The 17,872-nt window shown below is 61.5% G+C and overlaps 3 protein-coding genes across 3 annotated transcripts; 1 reads left to right on the top strand and 2 right to left on the bottom strand.

Annotated features, from left to right (window-relative positions):
• Nucleotides 1-146: 146 nt before the first annotated feature.
• Nucleotides 147-3,661, top strand: DND1 (DND microRNA-mediated repression inhibitor 1; the record flags this gene model as incomplete). The annotated part of the gene is made up of 5 exons (XM_080353239.1): nt 147-236; nt 1,413-1,530; nt 1,623-2,084; nt 2,783-3,172; nt 3,415-3,661. The coding sequence occupies 5 exons, from the start codon at nt 147-149 to the stop codon at nt 3,432-3,434; spliced, it is 1,080 nt and encodes a 359-aa protein (XP_080209365.1). The 3' UTR covers nt 3,435-3,661.
• A 2,061-nt stretch (nt 3,662-5,722) lies between these two features.
• Nucleotides 5,723-7,844, bottom strand: WDR55 (WD repeat domain 55). Its single transcript, XM_080353152.1, has 8 exons — nt 7,826-7,844; nt 7,601-7,743; nt 7,403-7,503; nt 7,247-7,334; nt 6,885-7,064; nt 6,660-6,759; nt 6,399-6,568; nt 5,723-6,286 (listed from the first exon to the last, which is right to left on the bottom strand). The coding sequence occupies exons 1-8, from the start codon at nt 7,841-7,843 to the stop codon at nt 5,953-5,955; spliced, it is 1,134 nt and encodes a 377-aa protein (XP_080209278.1). The 5' UTR covers nt 7,844; the 3' UTR covers nt 5,723-5,952.
• A 712-nt stretch (nt 7,845-8,556) lies between these two features.
• On the bottom strand, nt 8,557-17,849 carry IK (IK cytokine). The gene is made up of 20 exons (XM_080353130.1): nt 17,757-17,849; nt 17,215-17,281; nt 16,530-16,622; nt 16,001-16,060; nt 15,315-15,482; nt 15,116-15,230; nt 14,877-14,947; nt 14,718-14,764; nt 14,318-14,481; nt 14,121-14,229; nt 13,276-13,315; nt 12,719-12,908; nt 12,359-12,377; nt 11,796-11,873; nt 11,484-11,565; nt 10,901-10,958; nt 10,348-10,436; nt 9,930-10,038; nt 9,222-9,256; nt 8,557-8,809 (listed from the first exon to the last, which is right to left on the bottom strand). The coding sequence occupies exons 1-20, from the start codon at nt 17,770-17,772 to the stop codon at nt 8,782-8,784; spliced, it is 1,638 nt and encodes a 545-aa protein (XP_080209256.1). The 5' UTR covers nt 17,773-17,849; the 3' UTR covers nt 8,557-8,781.
• Nucleotides 17,850-17,872: the final 23 nt, after the last annotated feature.

Here is a 17,872-nt window from a genome sequence, read left to right as displayed (position 1 = left end):
CCCGGCCCCCTGCGGGTGCCTGTGGTCCCCAAGTACCCCCGCTGCCGCCCCACGCGTTTCGCCGCTTCCCCGCGTGGAACGAACGCGGGATGGGCGGGCGCTGCCGGGTCCGTGTGCCCCGCCCGGGGCGGAGCGGTCGCGGCGCGATGGGCGGAGCGGCGGCGCTGGAACCTTCCAGAGCGCGGCCCGGGCGGCGAGGAGCAGCAGGAGCGGCAGCCGCGGCGATGGAGGCGGAGGTGGGCGCCGTCGGGGGGCGGCCCGGCGGCCACAGTGTTGCCGGGGGACGGGGGAGCCCCGGTTCGGGATACGACTTATCTCCGTGCGGCCCTTCCCGGGGTGGGGGGACCCGGGGGTCTGTTGGGGAGCACTCATGGGGTTCTGTGGAGGAGCCCCCGGGGCCGTCGGGCGGGGAACGGAGCCCCCCAGACCCGTCCGGGCGCGTTCCCCCATCGCAGCGGCGCGATGCCGAGCTCGGTCCCGGTCCCGTCCGCCCGCGCTGGTCTGGGACCCGCGGCCCCCGCTGCCCCGTTGGGAGGGCGGTGGTGATGAGCCCCTCACACCGATCGGGGGGCTGTGCTGGGGCAGGGCCGGGTCCTGCCTCTCCCGGGGGCCCTGGCGCCCCACGCACCCCCTGGCCCGGGGACCTCGGGGACGAGGAGGTGCCGGTGCTGGGCCCAGCCCCGGGGGCTGCAGGGCCGGGCGGGAGGGTCTGGTGTGTGTGTGTGGCTTCCCGCACCCTCGTGGCATAGATTCCGTCTGTATGGGTACCCACCTGCATCCAAAGGTGTTTTGTGGTCTTCAAGAAAGTGAAACCCCTTGGATAGAGAAAGGTGCCACCATCTGGTGTAGATGCGCCAGGTGAAGGTGCAGCCAGACTGCACTGTAGCCTGAGCCAGGCTTCACCCAACTCAGTTTCAGGAGCTCTAATGAGACCTCGCAGTACTTAATGAGCTAAACCCTGATGATATTGCCACATGAATGGTGTCTCTGGATGTCCTCAGAAGCCTGAGGAGATGCTAGTGGAAGAGAGTTGGCCGGCTTGAGGTCCTGCCTGGGATCCCCTGGTGTGATGGGTCACCTTGGCTCTGTGCTCCAGCTGCCTCTTGCAGCGCCAAACAGCTGCTGCCTGTCTTGACTTTCAGAGCCCTTGTTGGCATCCACAGGGAACTGCTGGTGTCTGGGTGCTCTGCGAAAGGTGATGGCTTGGTCAGGTGGAGCAGGCTTGGGCAGGGTAGTATGTGCGGTGTTGAGAGGTTCCTCGGGTTTGCTGAGGGCACAGGGGTTCAGTGTTTGCTCCTCCACGCGCTGGCTGGTGCTGGGCCTTGTGGTTGCTTCATGAGGTGGGGACGCCGCCAGTTGGGAGGTTGGAAATGTTTCGCCCAGACGAGCAACAGCGTCATCTCCCTCCTCAGATGTGGACCAACAGTATCAACCAGGCCAACAAGATGGCCCTGCGTGCCTGGGCGAAAGAAACCGGCATCAACCTGGTGCAGGTCAACGGGCAGAGGCGGTACGGTGGCCCCCCGCCAGGTATGTGACAGCAGCATCTGGGTGTGGGGGTGCTCGGCACGTAGGGTGTCCAGGGGTCTCACCGCGTGCTCCGTGTCGCTGTGCACCCCCAGGCTGGGTGGGCGGCCCCCCGCCGGCCGGCACCGAGGTCTTCATCGGGAAGCTGCCGCAGGACGTGTACGAGAACGCGCTGATCCCGCTGTTCCAGAGCGTGGGGAAGCTCTACGAGTTCCGCCTCATGATGACCTTCAGCGGGCTCAACCGCGGCTTCGCCTACGCCAAGTACGGCAACCAGCGCGACGCCAAGAAGGCCATCACGGCCTTGCACAACTTCGAGGTGCGGGAGGGCTGCGCCATCGTGGTGTGCCAGAGCACGGAGAAGTGCGAGCTGAGCGTGGACGGCCTGGCCGCCGCGGTGAGCCGGCAGGAGCTGGAGGCCGTGCTGCGGCGGGTCACCGAGGGCGTCCTCAGCGTCACCCTGCACAGCAGCCCCTGCCAGAAACAGGCCCAGCTCGCTGTGCTGAAATACAGCTCGCACCAGGCTGCTGCCATGGCCAAGAAAACGCTCACGGAAGGTAACCGGGAGGCCGGGGTGCAGTGGGATGCTGCTTGGGTTGCTTTTCATGGTGTCTTTAAGGATTGAAGCCACCTCCAGACTCAGCTGTGAGGTGACTCCAGTCTCGAGACGTCCCTTGTTCCCTCCCCGTGTCCCGTGGGAGGGCAGCTGTCCTGCGTGGGGCCGATCCCCAGCAGTCCTGCAGACCTCGTAGGGGGAAGGTGCTGCTGGAGCGGTCGGGCAGTTGCTCTGAGCAGGAGCGTCACCAGTACCAGTCTGGGGCATCCAGAGCTTTGACCACCTTATTAAACCCTCCTGATGGGGGTGTCCTACCCCTCAGTGCCCCATCCCATGACTGCACTGCCCAGACATCTAACCAGCACCTCCAAAGTCCTGATTTGTACCTGTTTTTGCCCCAGCTGAGAAGCATTTGGCTTTGACGTCTTTGTGCCTGTCCCCGAGGGCAGGCTGCCCCTCAAACCCCTGAGCTGTGCAGCCTGGAGTCCACCTTGGTAGCAAAAGATGGAGAAGCAGCTGCCCCGCGGCTGCGTGAGGGCTTGTGGAGGCAGGAGAAAAGCTCTTGTGCTGTTCGCACGCTGTGGGTCAGGGCCAAACCACCCGTGGGGGTCGCTGCCAGATGCTGGGGATGGGATGGGGTGGTGATGCTGGCGGGGGGCGTATGAGCCTGTCCTGCCAGCTGCTGCTGGTCTCTCCTAGGGAACGTAAAGCTCCGCGGGGTGCACATGAGGGTGAACTGGCTGAAACTCGACTTGAAGCAGAAGCTGCAGTCCTGCAAGGAGAAGCAACCGTCCAGCTTCGTTCCAGGTGGCAAGCGCCCGGAGGTCCCCAAGCCGGTGCCTCTGTCCCCCGTGTCGTGTAACGCCGTGGAGCGCCTGCACGCTGTGTGCCGGCGGCAGCACCTGGGCACGCCCCTGTTCCTCACCAAGTTGGTCCAGGCCAGCCCCAAAGGGTGGCAGCGGTTCTGGTGCCAGGTGGTGATCCCGGGGTTCCCCGTGCCCTTCAGCGGCTTCACGTGGGTGCGGCCGGGCAGGAGCGGGCACGAGGAAGCGAAGGTGGCGGTGGCGCTGCACGTTCTGCGGGCTCTGGGTGAGTCCTCACACGGCGTCGGTTCCGAGCCCCTGCCCTTCACAAGTCCTGGAGCACCAGGCAGCGCAGACCTCTGGTGCTTCCAGTGTGTGGGGGGACCCCGCCTGGTCACCCCCAGCACGGTGACCCCGGGGGCTCAGAGCTCCGGGTGGGACTCCTGGCTGGAAGCAGAGGAGCACAGGTTGGGGGTTTTGGGTGCTGCTCCTCGCAGCACCACTCAGCGCGTTGCTTTCCCTCCGCAGCAGCCGGCCAGCTGACGTAGGCGCGTCTGCCCGAGCCACCAGCTGAACCTGAGACACCAGCCTCGGTGGCCGCAGGAGCGGCGTGCGAGCCTCGCTGGGGACCTGGTCCTGTTCCAGCTGCCGTTTGAGTTCGTTGGGGTTTGTTTTGGGAGCCGGCTTGGGAAGATGGGGCTGCTGGCCTGGTCTGTGACAGCTGCCCTGTCCCCGGCTGGCCTTTGGGGACAGTTCTGTTTTTTGGGGACATAGGTTTACCTGCCCAAGTTTGGCTTCTTTTATGTTGTTTTGTGTTGCTCTGCTGTGGTGGAGGGGCCTAGTGCAGGTCTTGGGAGAAGCAGCAGCTGCTTGGAGAGACTGTCGGTGTTGGCTGGGGACACGGAGGGGACCTTGGGGGCTGGCCTGAGCTCACCAGGGGACCATGTGTGTCCTCGGTTGGTGTGCCAGGTTCCTGTGGAACGTCCTCCAGGGAGGACAGGGCTGTACCAAGGACCGTCTGGGTGAAGGTGGCACATCCCTGGGCTGGTGGAGCTGCTGCTTAGCGAGAAGAGAGCCGGGGCCGGGGTGCAGGGCTGCCTGCGGCGCGGGGCCGCAGCCGCGGGTATCGGCTGCCCATGAATGATCCCTCGGGACAGGGAGGTCCAGCCGCCTGCTGTTCGTTTTGTATTAAAGGATCCTGAAAAGCGCTGGCTGTGTCACGTCTTTTGCTCCCCCATCCTCAGCTCCCTGCCTGCCCAGCACCGTCTGGTGCTCTCCCCCCGCACGAGTGTCTTCTCTAGTGGCAGGAGAAGAGATGGAGTGGGACATGAACTCATCCTGCAGCTGGAGGCTCTGGAGCCACAGCCAGTGCGCAGCGGCCACCAGACCCTTGTGTCCCGCCTTCTTACTGGGGTCTTTCCCAGTGCCTTTTGGTGTGCCCCAGGCTCCTACGGGCACCACTTGATGCAGAAGTGCCTTTGGGTGTATCTTTGGTTCATCATAACACCTTTCTGCTCTTCTCTGGGTCCTCCAAGTGCCCTTCAGCATGCCCAGCGGTCCACGAGTGGTTTCTGATGAGCACTGTGGGCTTCCAGGTGCATTTTGGGGAGCACATGGGTGCCTCTGAGTCCAGAGCTCTGCTAGTCCCTTCACCTGTGTGAGTGTCCCGTGTGCCTTGTGGTTAGTCCCCAGTGACCTCCAGGGGCCTTATTGTGCTCACCAGGGTCCTCACGGTGCTCACCAGGGTCCTCAGTGCATTTTGGTGCACCTAAGGGGACTCCACATGTCTTTCCACACTGCCCAGCTGCTTTTGCAGTGCAGCAGAAGAGGACCCCGAAGCACCTTCATGTGTCCTCCAAGGGCCATGCTGTACTCGCCACCAGTCACCTAGTGCTTTTCAAGTGCCCCAGGGACTTCCCAGAGCTTTAGGATGTGGCCCATGGGGCTTCAAGGCCATTTGGTGCCTTTCTCTGCTTGCCAGAGCTCTACCAGGACCTTCCGGTGCACATCTGGACCCTCCATCTCCCTTTGGCAGCACCCAAGGGACATCGCTGTGCCTTTTGGACATTTCCAGGGGGAAATCAGCAGTGGTGTGTGGGGAGAACATGTCTGGCCAGGGACACCCCATGGGTGCAGATGTCACCCAGCCCGCAGGGAAGGTGCTTCCAATCTCCTGCCCCAGTCCCTCTATCCCCCCAAGTCCACCAGCCACCATGGACCTGGTGACACCCCTTGCACAGGGCCAGCCCCCCCCCAGCCCCAGGGTGTCCCCTGCCACTGAAAGGTGGGAAAACCCCAGTTCCCTCCAGCACCAGCTGCAGGTCAGGATGCTCCCCAGGGGCACCCTGTCCCCTCTGCCCACATCCTGCAGGCAGGGGCCGGGGAAGTTGGGGTGAAGCAAACCATGGCCACCAGGCACGAGGAACTGAAAGGCACTAGGTTTATTTTAAATAGAGTGGATATCTAATTAGCGCACCCACTGGAACAATTCAGCCCCTCGGGAGAGGGATGGACCCGTGTGCCCAGGTCAGGCACCACAGGAGTCATGTTACCTCCTTCCCCCCCGCCCCAGTCCCCCCAAAGACACCAGCAAAGCCCAGCTGTACCCACATGTGTCCTCCTCCCCCACAGCTGCATCCCCCCAGTCATGTACCCCCCCAGCAACCAGGGATCCCCCATTCTCTGAGCCAATCCCCCCAACCCCGTCCCCAAGGGCTCCCAATTACCCCCCCGTCTCAAGGGACACCCCTCACCGAGTCACTCCCAGGCTCCCCCTCCCGGGCCCAGAACCCCAGAGTCACTCCCTCCCAAGCCCCGCCCCCGACACCCTCTGTCCCGTAAGAACTCCCTGCAGCGCAGCCTGAGTGGCAGCCCCAACAGCCAATCAGAATGCCAGCTCCCTTCCGCCAGGGCTGGCAGCCGATCTTCCCGCGCGGGACTGGCCCCGCCTTCGGGGCGTGGCGGCTGAGGGCCGCACCCCATTGGTGTGGCCGCCCACGGGGCGTGGCTGCCCATGGCCCCGCCCCCGCGCTGAGGCGATGCGGTGCTCCTGCCCGGCGCGGCCCCTCAGCCGCTGCTGTCGCTGTCACTGTCACCATCACCGCCCTCTCCCGGCCCCGCCGCCGGCTCCGCCTCGTCCCGCAGGTCGGCGAAGAAATCCTCCCCGCTGCCCACCGCCTTGCTGCTGAGCGCACGCAGCGGGCCCCCCTTCTTTTTCTTCTTGCGGTAGTCGTCCACCACCAGCCCCCGCAGGGCAGACACGTCCCAGAACTTCACCTTCTGGTCATGGGCACAGCTGGCCAGGAGCTGCCCGCCCGGGGCCACCGCCAGCTGCTCGATGGGCTCCCCCAGGTGCTGCCCCACGCAGCCCAGCACACGGTTGGGCAGGACGTTCACCGCCCTGGGGAGGCAGAGCCCTGGTCCGACACCAGCTCGGTGTGACCCCCTCCCCTTGCTCCCGGTCACAGCTGACCTCGTCCCGCACCCTCCCCGTCCCGTCCAGTCCCCCTGACCTGATGACTCCATCCAGGGAGCCCACGCAGACAATGCTGTCCGTGATGGGGACCATGCAGTCAACAGACTCAGCCCTCAGCGCGAAGCGGTCGCTGGCGGCCCCGAAGCCATCCCAGTTGAAGAGGTAGATTGTGCCTTCGCTGGAGCCACACGCCACTTTCCTCCCCCTCTAGGCAAAAGTAAGGACAGTAAGGAAAAGGCAGAACAAGAAACCTGGGGTGCGCAGAGGGCCCCGCTCTGTGGCAGGGCCCAGCTCCAACCTTCAGCAGCACGACAGACGTCAGGTCCCCGTTCTGCGGCTCCGAGAGCAGCTCAAAGCGCCGCCTCTTCACGTTGAAGACACCCAGGGTGCCATCACCGCTGCAGGAGATGGAAGGGGCATATCATGAGCATGGGACATGACACAGGGCGCTCCCGCCAGCCCTAAGGAAGGCCCTGCACGGGTCTCGTGAAGCCCGACCCCAGCGCCATGGAGCCCCCGGTACCTGGCGGTCAGCAGGATCTTCCCATTACCATCCACGGCCATTGCACTGATGTACTCCTCCTGCTGACGGGCCTCCAAGATGGCATCACCCTTGCGCAGATCCCACACCTTCAGCCCCCCGCCATCGTCACCCGTGGCAAAAATGTGGTTGTCGATGGGCAGCACACAGTTGAGGGCAGAGCTGCGGAGACCCCAGCCCCACGCTGGCACCATCACAACTCGTGCCGTGGTCAAACGGCACCCAGAGCATCAGGGACAATGCTCCAGGCTCTGCCTGCCCGGGCCAGGGCTGAGCGGCAGGGGACAGATGGGGACGCTGCCCCAGCAGTCACTGCCTGAGATGAGCTGCCCATGCAGACCTACCCATGGGCCTTGGGGAAGCGCGTTTCCAGCCGTCCCTCCTCCACGGTCAGGACATGGATGGCCTTATCCTTGGACACGGTGAAGAGCTCTGGAGACCCACGTCAGTGGCCCCAGCCCCGGCGTCCCCCGGTGCCACCCCACAGCCCCTGCACTCACTCTGCCCGTCCTGAGAGAACGCCACGTCCCGGCACGACTTGAGGTGATGCCCCGAGGACCAGAGCTGCCGGTTCTCCCCCTCGGTGCAGGAATACGAGTACCTGCCGGCACCGGGCGGGCTCAGCGGGGCAGCCCCGACAGCCACTGCCCAGCGGCTCCTGCAGCCGGCACCCCCGCCCCGGCGGAGCCCCCACTCACAGGTAGACGTCGCCGTCCACGTCCCCCGCGGCCAGCAGCGGCCGGGCTGGGTGCAGCGCGATGGCGTTGGCCGTCGCCTCGAAGCAGATGTCCTCGGGGGTGTCCCGCAGGCGCGGCTCCCTGCCCGCGGTCTCGGAGCAGCCCTGGGGGGAGCGGGGCGGTTGGGCCGGGACCGGCGGGGCCACAGAACCGGGGTTGGGGCCGCGCCGTCCCCAACGTGCTCACCTCTTCGGTCGCCGCCATGCTGGGTGGGCGCTGAGCGCAGGCGCGGGGCTCGTTTGCATAACCCCGCCCCCTCATTTACATAACCCGGCCCCACCGCCGGGCGCGCCTGTAGCGCGGCGCGGCGGCCACGCGTGGGCCGGCGGTGGCCAAGCGGTGACCTCGCGGTGTCTCTCTCGGCGAGGGGCCCGATGCCGCGGACACCTCGGGCCGGTTTTGCCGGGACCCGCCCCGGCCTTTCCCCACCTGTAGGGCAGCGGGAGGCGCTTTGCACCCCGGGAACCCCGCGGGTTCCCCCTGCCTCCCGGGACTGGGACCCGGCGTCACTCCGACCCTGTTCGAGGGCTGGGCCTGGCAGGGCCCCCCAGGGCCACCGGCAGCGTCCCTGCCCTTGGCCAGAGGGGCTGTTCCAGCCTCCTGCTGGCCCCATCACACCCACTCTGCCCCAGATGGCTTTAGGCCATTGCTCATACCCCACAGGAGGGTCCCACTTCTTCCCCACCCACTGAGATACAGGTTGCTCAGCTGGGAATATTTTCCCCAAACAGGCATATTTGTTAATTTTATTCGGGTCTTTGACAGGGGCTGCTGCCTCCTATGACAAACCTCCTTATCTAGGACTTACCCCACAAGACCTATGCAAGCCCCACAAGTGGGAGAAGCAGCCCAGCATCCTCCTAATCTGAGCCCAGCCCAAGCAGCTGCCTCTCTACCCGCATAAACGGACGTGAACGCAAATTTAATTCCTTTTTATTAAAGCTACATTTACACATGACGTACAGCAAACACTGGAGGGCAGAGCCTCAGCACAGCCCCACAGCACACAGCGGGGGCACAAACTGCCCGGGCCAGAAAAGAAAGTGGATGGGGCGGGGGCAGGAGAGCACACCAGCACGCTCTGGAAGGCAGAAGCCTGCAGGCCGGGGTTCCAGGAGCTGGAGGAGATGGTGCTGGAGGCTTCAGTACTTGGGCCGCTTCACCTCAACCCTGGAAGAGCCAGAAGGGTAGGAAGGAGGTGAGGACGCAGGGCAGACAGCTCTGTCCCCCTCCCCTCTAAGGGGACATCATCAAGGGACACAGATTCACCCCACAGAACCATGGCAGGGGGGCAACAGCTCCTGGAGCACAGGGCAGGAATCTCTGGTGAAGGAAGAGCTCCAGCACAGCTCTGGGACCTGCTCAGCACCTACCCAGGGAGAGGTTTGCTGCAGGTTCGGCTGCACCAAGCGGAGCAGGAGAACCCCAAGGGGACCAAAAGTTCTCTGCTCTCCCCCCAGCCCCTCTGCTGAGTGCAGCAGGGAGGTCTCTGCTGCCTCCAGCCCCTGCAACAGGTGACAGGGACAGCCAGGCCCCAGCACTGCCCTCCAGCCAAGCCCAGAGCAGAGACAACTATACTGACCCATCAGCCTCCAACTTCTTCCTCTTCTCGATAATCTGCAGAGAAAGCACAAATTCCTGTTACTCTCAGGGTACATAGCTGCCCCCAGCCGCAGCAGGATTACAGGGTGCAAGATCCACCCGGAGAAAGCCATAGCCAGACCAGAGCGAGCTGAGGTGAGCTACAGCTGTCCCCAAGCTGCCAAAATCTGGAGAAGCTGAGCCTGTTCCCCCTTTGCTCCACTTTGGCCACCAAGGACCATCTGTTCTCACCTTCCCCTAGACCAGCCCATACTGCTGGGGTGCTCACGGCCAGCTCACCCACCAGGACACCCCTGGCTCTGCCAGTTAGAAAATGAAGCGACTAAACACGCCTGGTTGTCCTGCAAGCCCCTCTGGATGGCTCAGAGCTGCTGGGTTTGGACACATCCATCTGCTGCATAGCCCAGAGCAAAAAGCCCCCATCAGGACTGTTGCCAGGGCAACAGCTCCTGGTGCCTCTGCAGTCCTGAAGCTCCAAATATTTGGCTGATGCCCTCACAAGGAGCAAATCCAGCTTCTAGAGTGAGCCAGCCCGGCTGCACACACACATTGGCTGCGCATAGCTGCCGGGACATGGGCTGGACCAGAGAGCCGTGCCTAGGACAGGGCAGAATGAGGTGGGATCTCTCCTGGGCTCTGCTGGCAGCTGGTGACCTGAAAAGATGACTCCCCAGCACTGGGCACTCACCGCACTGATCTTCTTCCACTGCCGGTCCAGCTCTGCCTTGTCATTCGTCTCCTTGAAGCGACGGGTTTTACGTCCCTCAGACATCTTGATCCCATACTGGAAAGCCGCCCTGGGGAAGGGCCAAGACAGAGCTCAGCGCTCGCAGGGCACCCACAGGCTGCTGGGGGAATGGATACGTCTGCCCAGCCATGAGCCCGTACCCCAGAGCCAGCCGGGGGCGCTGACAGCAGCCGCTGGGCCTGAGCCCTCAAAAGTGGCCTAACAGCAAAACCACCAGGTCCGGCAGCCATGGCTCCTCCTCAGGTCCTCACCAGGGGAGCCCTCACCTCGATTTAAACTCCCCCAGCACCCGGGTTTGGCCAGCACTGCCAGCCCCTCCCAGAATCCTCCCTCAGCCTGTCTCCAAGCCTGCACTCACTTGGGCAGAGCCTCTTTGTTGTTCATGTATTCACTATATTCCTCCTGGGTATCGAAGTCCCAGCGTCCCAGAGGTCCCTTCTTGTTACCCTGCAGTGAAAGAACGACTCAGAGCAGCTCCTCGGCTGAGGCAGCCAGGGCTTCTCACACAGCCCTGTGCCCAGGTAAGATCTCAACCTCCCACCAGTCCCAGTTCAACAGGCTTGTGCACCCAGTCTGGCCCCGGCTCTGAGATTCTCTCCCTGAAAAACCCCACACAGAGGATCCTGTGGATGAGGGAGCTAGGATAGACCAACAACCTCCTCAACATGTCCCCAGCACCACTCCATCACCTCTGGGTCAAGTGCACCAGACTGTTGCACGTTTGCCCCGGGGATGATAGATCCCACCCACCCCCAAGCACACAGCAGACCAGCAAACCCCAAAACACATTCAGCACTCAGCTCCGGGGCATTCAAACCCTCTGCACAAGCCCGATTTCTCTCCAGCAGGATCCTCTCAGCCTGCATGGACACCTAGTTCGCCAGCTGGTCCCAAAGCTGGTGCCAGCATACCTGATCCATTTTGCTGTAGTCCACCTCTTCATCGCTGTCCACAGCCATATCGTCCATTCTGTAAAGAAAAGAGACGCAAGGAAAAGGTCTGGAGCAGTTCCATGACCAGACCTCAGGGCCAGGCTGGTGGGAGCCGTCTCATGGCCTCAGACCAAACACACGCATTGCAGGAGGAGAGAGAAGCTCCTCCAGCTGCAGGCCCCACTGCTGAGCTGTACCATGGGGCACCCACGATTGCGAATGCTCAGATGACGCTGCAGGCTGAAAGCTGCTCCTCTCCTGCCCAGGAACTGCTTTGTGGCCAGAGCACAACGAGCACAGGAATTACCAGGGAACCCAGTGACCCTCCGCCACCCCGGGGCACAGAGGGGCAGCAGCCTCCAGGCAGCCGTTTCCAGCAGAGACCAGGTATGAACAGGCTGGCTCTGCCAGAACCGGGGACTGGGGGAGCATTTGAGCAGTTGGTTGCTTCCCCAGACCAAGCCAAGCCTGCTCCCCCCCACAGCCGTGGGGCTGATGGTGAGGTTCTCGCTGCCCCTCGGCACACCCTGCTCCCACCCCACAGGGCCCGGCGCTTCCTCACGTGGCAGGGTAGCACTCGGCGTAGCTGTTGGACATGCCGAAGAAATCCCCCAGCTGCTTCTTATCTTCTGGCTTCTTCAATGTGCCAGCAGTCAAGGAAAGCAACACTGTGCACCTCAGGGCTGAGCACCGCAGCCGCAGAGCCACCTCCTGCCCTGACCAACCCCATCGGGGGCTGCAGAGCTTGGACCTGGCACACGAGCAGCAAGGTCTGGGCGGCATTTTTCTGCTGCCAGAGGAAGAGCCTTCCCAAGTAAGGAAGGACGGATGCCCATCCCCGCAGCCACCGGCTGCACAGATGCTAAAGGATATGGCTCTGTTCCTTCCCAGCCAGTGGCTCCAGCAAACTTCTCATTGATGGACTTGATGAGCTCCTTGGCTGAGCCGGGTCCTGGGGCAGAGAGAGCAGCAGGCTGAGGTTTGGGGAGGAACAGCTCAAGGCAACACGTGGGGCTGGGCAGAGCCCCGTTCTGCACAACAGGTTCATTGGGCCAGGGGAACAGGCAGAAGGACAGGGCACACACGAGGACGGGACACATACGAGGTAGAAGAGGAGCCAGGAGAACACCGAGGAGCAGCAAAACCAGCTCATGCCCAGGCCAGGTCTGGCTGATCCTGGAGACCCTGAGCTCTCCTCAGCTTACAGCCAAGGTAAGGCTGAGCTGCTCTGCTGCCAGGGTTGGGTCTGCACACACATGCAAGCCGGGCTGGGAGTACAAGACTCTTCACCCAAAACCCTCCCGGCAATTCCCCTGGTTGTGGCAGCCTGTGGGAGGGCAGGCGGCACACAGGCCAGCAAGCCAAGCAGTTCTGCAGCCCCGCGTGGCCTCACCCACGCGTTCAGCCTCACTCAAGTGTCCACAGCACTCGACTCACCTTTGTCGATGTCTGCGGGCTGCAAAGAAGAGAGAGATACCACGTCAGCCAGGGGGGCTGAAAGTGGCAATGTGACAGCGCTGCAGGACTCGCAGCTCCACTTAAGACGGTTTATGGCAAGAGCTGAACCACCAACGCCACTGGCTGGTGCAAGTCCTGCCGTACTGGCTGAGGGAGAGGACAAGCGCCCAGCCGCACACCAGACCTACACTAGAGACTGACCCCAGCAAGCACTGAACATGTCGGGGATTGTGACCAGAGGTACCCAAAGCCACCGGCGTGGCCACACCAACCCCCAGCTGCACTCCCCAAAGGCAGAGATGAGGTGGGACAGTCCAGGCTCCTCAAGCAGGGGCTCACCTCGTCATCAGCCTTGGGCTTCTCAAAGTAGCTGTGCCTCTTCTTCTCCTCCTCACGCTCCCTGTCACGCTCCCGGTCCCTGTCACGCTCCCGGTCCCTGTCACGCTCTCTCTCACGGTACCTCTCCCGCTCCTTCTCCCGTGGCATCTTCGCAGTGGAGGGCACATAATCCCCAATGTCTTCAAAGATGCTACAAGTGGAAAAGAGCCTATAGTTATGGGTGGTGTGAGAGAAGAGGCCACAAACCCCCGCTTTGAACTGGAACCTAATCAACGAGCACACAGCACCAACCCCCAGAGCCAAGGATGCCCAACAGGCTGCTACATCTGTCAGAGGCATCACCGCATTTCTGCTGCCTGGACGTGCTGCTGGCAGACCAGGACACACAGCCCTTGTCTGCCTCAAGCTGGAAATAAAAACCATAGCTCGCATCCAGCATTGTCCTACAAACTGCAGGCACAAAGGGGCAGCTGGCTCCAGAAGCACCAAACCCAGCGGGACAAAACAAATGTTCTTAAGGCAGAAACCCCGCAGCCTGTGGGCAGGGAGGCACTTACTTCATATCAGCTTCGGGGGGCTTCTTCTCATCCAGCTTCCCTGTGAGGACACAAGAGCAGTGAGAGCCACATCATCCACTCTGCCACCTGGTTGCAATCCCGCCAAGAATCGCCCTGGCACACAGTACCAAACAACTCGGAATAGAGCTGTTCCACTGGGTTCAGCAACTAAGCTACAGACATTTTCTAAGGTTTATAATTGCTGCCATCAAATAATACTATTTTCTTCTTATTCGCTCTTTCCTCTAAAAAAAAAAGTGCTCAATTCCATTTAACCTCAGAGTGCACAGCTTCCATGTCTTGTGAGTCATTTCTGGCTGTAGTCTGACCACAAATCAAACTGTCTCTCCCCTTGCTCCGCACCCCATTTCCACTGGAAGTTTTGAAGACTTCCACCTGGATTGTTTCAGTTTGTGTCAGAATCAGGCTTAACGCACAAGTGGATGCTATGAGCAGCTCCTTCCCTGTCCCCGGTCCGGCTTCCAAGCCCCAGAAGGGGTGATCTGAAGGGTGTCCCCACTTTCCCTTCGGCTACCACATCCCCCTCAGGAAGCCACTGTGTCCCTCCCCAGTAGGGGACATTTCCCCAAGCACCTGGCCCTCAACCAGGAGAAGCGGAGCAGCAGGAGCCACTGTCACAGATGGCATTTCTCAGCAGCCAGTGCCCTGCACTCCTGCCACTGAGCAGCTGCCTGCAGGACACAGCACCCTGGGAGCTGTAAGAAATCCCTCCTCTGAGTCCGCTGCCTCACAGCGCAGGGGAACACAGCGAACCAAACACATCCCTTCTCTCAGGGTATGCTGCCAGTGCTGAATCCTTCTGCTTGCTTCACCTCAGCTCCTACCTTTGTCTTTCTTCTTCAGCTTCTTGTTGCGGGTCCCTTGCCTGAGATAGGAGAGGATCTGTGTCAGCTTGCTGATGACAATGTCGTTGGTGGTCAGCGTGGTCTGTGCCTGGAAGAGAAACCCCCAAGGGAGAGGATGACTCCTTGTCAGAGAGCTCAGAGCGACGCGGCGGGGCAGCCCGGCCGCTGGCTGGTACCTCCATGGTGGGGCAGTCGGCTTTGCTCCGGATCAGCGTGGTCGGGATGTCGGTGTCGGCGTACTCGTCGTCCAGATCCACCACATAGGCCATCCTGCCCGGCAGGAACAGCTCGTTCCGCTCGTAGGCCTTGCTCTTGAACAGAATGCGGTAGATGTTGCGACCTGGAGGGAAGGGAATGCATGGGAGAGCTGTTCACAGAAGAGCAATGGACAAGCCCCAAGTGTATTTAATTGATCACAAACACCAGAATCGTCCCCCCATGCTTCCTCCAGCCCCCAAATTCAGGACACCTACACCTCAGACTCTCCCCCTTCCAATGACTAAAGGTTTTCATTCCCTCATTCACCATTTCTCTCACAATAAAAGGTGAGGAACAGCCGCATCCACATAGCCTTACCTAGCCGTGTCTTAAACTCGATTTTGTTCTCAGGATCTTCATCTTTCCTGAACAGAAAGAGAAAAGAAACAGAAGTATTATGCTAAGCATGTGCCCCCTTTGCATCCTCCTCTCTGGGAGGCAGCTGCATGCAGGAGAGCAAAATCCTCAACCACTCACTTAGTTTCCTTCTGGGGCTTCTCCATCATTTCCTCTTCTTCCTTCTCCTTGCTGGCAATCTCAGCCCGTACCTGGCCACAGAGCAAATCCATCCGTTACAGACCGATCCATGCCACCACCACCCATCAGAACCAGTAAGGCCACTTCCACCAGCTCCCCAGCCCCTCATCAATCTCTCCCAGAAAGAGAAATCCAACCCTAAGTGGTAACTCCCTGTCTGCAGTGATGTCTGTGCTCACCTTCTGCAGCAGCGCGAAGTCAAGACCCTTCACCAAGTGAGTGTGCTCCATGTCACCACCCAAGAACTTGGACTCCTGGATCAACTGTCTCCTCTTCTCCGCTGCAGATTTATCCCTGTCCAACAAAAACGGAGCCAGTTAGGCGGAAGCCCCTCTGGAGCAGAACGCCAAGACAGGGCGGTGCCGTGGGGTGACGTACGCCTCTGCCGTGGGCCCCACAGCTCTGTAGTTGGCAGTTGTGCTGATCAGCTCTGTTTCCTCGTAGTCCTTGTTCACACCATCTCTCCTCTCCTTGGCTCGATCCCTGTACTTCTCAGCCAACTCCCTCTCACGCTCAATCTCCTGCTGGCGCAGCTTTGCGTAGTAACTGGGGTTGGAAAAACAACTCGGTGTTAGAGCAACAGGTTCATGCTTCTGATGTTCCAGTCAGGTAACAGTCCCCACAGCCGCACATGTGTTTGTTCTGCTCCCAACCCCTTCCCCAAAAAACATACTAAAGCACCATTGGACACAACACGCCTGGAGGGCACCAGATGAGGTGACGCTGCTGTTCCAAGGCTCTTCGAAGAGGAGCTCAGTGTCCTCTTGGAAAGAGGAAAGCTGGAGAGCAGCCCTGCTGCCCAGCTGTGCCCCAACAGACATCCCACCAGTGCTCTGCTCCGCCAGACACCCCAGAGCTTCTCCTGCTCCGCCTGTCCTGCTGCCGCCCTCCCACACTTGTTCCCACAAGCAGTGATAGTCACTCAATCCGAGCTCTTCTCCCTCTGCTTGGTTTCAAAGCCCCAAAACAATCCACCTTTGGTAGCCCCAGAGCTCAGAAGCTGCTTCCATGGGATGGTCACAATGCACATACACAAGTCCTGATGCGTTGCTTTCCCCATTTACCTTTTCTTCTTCCTTCTGCGAGCAGCTGGATCTTCATCTTCATTGTACTCCCGGGGCATCCTGGAAAAGGGCAAGAAACCACATGTACAGGCTGCAGAGCCACACAGACAGAGGCTATGAGACAGAACTGTCCCTCAGACACAGCAGCGCACCGAGACGCTCAAAGAGGGGAACAGCACAGTCCCATTTCTCCCTAAGTCCACTCTGTCAGCAGGGAGAGGAGCGGAAAGCACCCATTTTTACAGAGCAAACTTTAATCTGTCTCCTGCACAAAGCATCTTAAGAGCCATAAAAGATTTCCTCTGTTATTTAAAACAGTCCTGATGCCCCTGTTTCTCTAGTTAATGTGCACCCTGCATGGACCCGACCACAAAGAAAGGCTGAGATCTGCTCCTCAGGCCCTGGCTGCACACTCTTTATCAAAAGCCCCTTTAAATAATCCACTGCAGAGCACAGGGGGTGAGAGTCACGCAGGAGCAGAGCCCCAGAGGGACGGCAGCTCCACTTTGTCCCATAGAGTCCTACTCACTCATGGTGGCGAGATTTGGATGGTGGCGCAGATGTTGGTGCAGCCCGCGGGGTCATAAGAAGCTTTCTGAAGTCTTCATTTGTCAGCTTGGACCTGCAAGGAAAAGAGGAAACAGAAACCGTCACCTCCCAGCGAGCTCCGGCAGCCTGACGGGTCCGAGGAGGCAGAGGGTTTGCCAGCGAGTCTTGTGTGATGGAGTCGGGCACAGGGTCCCGGTGGAAGGAGCCAGGAGGCTGCAGCGCACCTGTCACCCCCACCTGCTACATGGGGAACCTGCCTGCGGTCCCACAGCCCCGCTCCAGCCCACAGTCACCAGACTGAGGGCAGAGCTCATGGGCTGCAGGTTCCTCAGCAGGAGCAGGAGGGGCAGGGTGAGCTCTTCTCTGTGACAGTGACAGAGCCCAGGGAACGGCAGAAGATGTGCCAGGGAGGGTCAGCTGGACATGAGGAAAAGGTTCTTCACCCAGAGGTGCTGGACACTGAACAGGCTCCCAGGGAGGTGTCACGGCCCCATCCTGACAGTGTTCAAGAAGAGACTGGACAATGTCCTCAGACACACGGGGTGACCTGTGGGGTGTCCTGTGCAGGGACAGGAGCTGGACTCGATGATCCTTGTGTGGGTCCCTCCCAACTCGGGACACTCGGTGACTCCAGTCCCGCCCCAGTGCCCCAGTACCATACTCACTGGTGGAAGGAGTGCGAGTCGTCCACATCGTGGCCATCAGGGGCCAGAGGGTTGGAGAACGGTTCATCTGAGGAACAGGGGAGCGCTCAGAGGCCATGAACCCTGCAGTGCCCCCACCCCTCGCCAAACCGAATACCCTGGGGTGGCCCACTGGGGCACAGGGACACGGGGGTCCTGGTGTCACTGCCCATGGCGAGACCCTGCCACCCCCACGCGAGTGTCCCTGAGCCCTCCCTGGGGGTGTCCCCACGCCCGGATCCCACCCCCCGGGACTGCCCTCGCATCCCCAGGAACGCCCCGTGACCCCACCCCCGGTGTCGGTGCCACTGTCACCCCAGCACCCCCGCCGTGTCCCGCCCCGCGCCGCCCCGGACTGACCCTCCCCCAGCAAGGGCCCCAGGCCGGGCCGGGCCTGCACCGCCCGCTCCACCGCGCCGCTCCTCAGCTCCCCCGAGTGCCGCGGCACCGCCCGCCCCAGGGCCGGATATTCCAGTCCCGGGGTGTCCGTGTCCCCCCGTGTCCGTGTCCCCCACCCCACTCACTGTCGCGCTCCGGCATCGCGCTTCACTCCGCGGCCTCTCCGCACCGCCGCTCCCAGCGCACCCCGCGGCCGCTCAACCCGCCCTCGTGTCCGCATTGGCCGGCCGCTGGCCGCCGG

This window comes from Nesoenas mayeri (assembly GCF_963082525.1).
Source record: "Nesoenas mayeri genome assembly, chromosome: 14".
Classification (NCBI taxonomy): Eukaryota; Metazoa; Chordata; class Aves; order Columbiformes; family Columbidae; genus Nesoenas; species Nesoenas mayeri.
The sequence above is the reverse complement of the archived record's forward strand: the minus strand, read 5'-3'. Positions and strand labels throughout refer to the sequence as shown.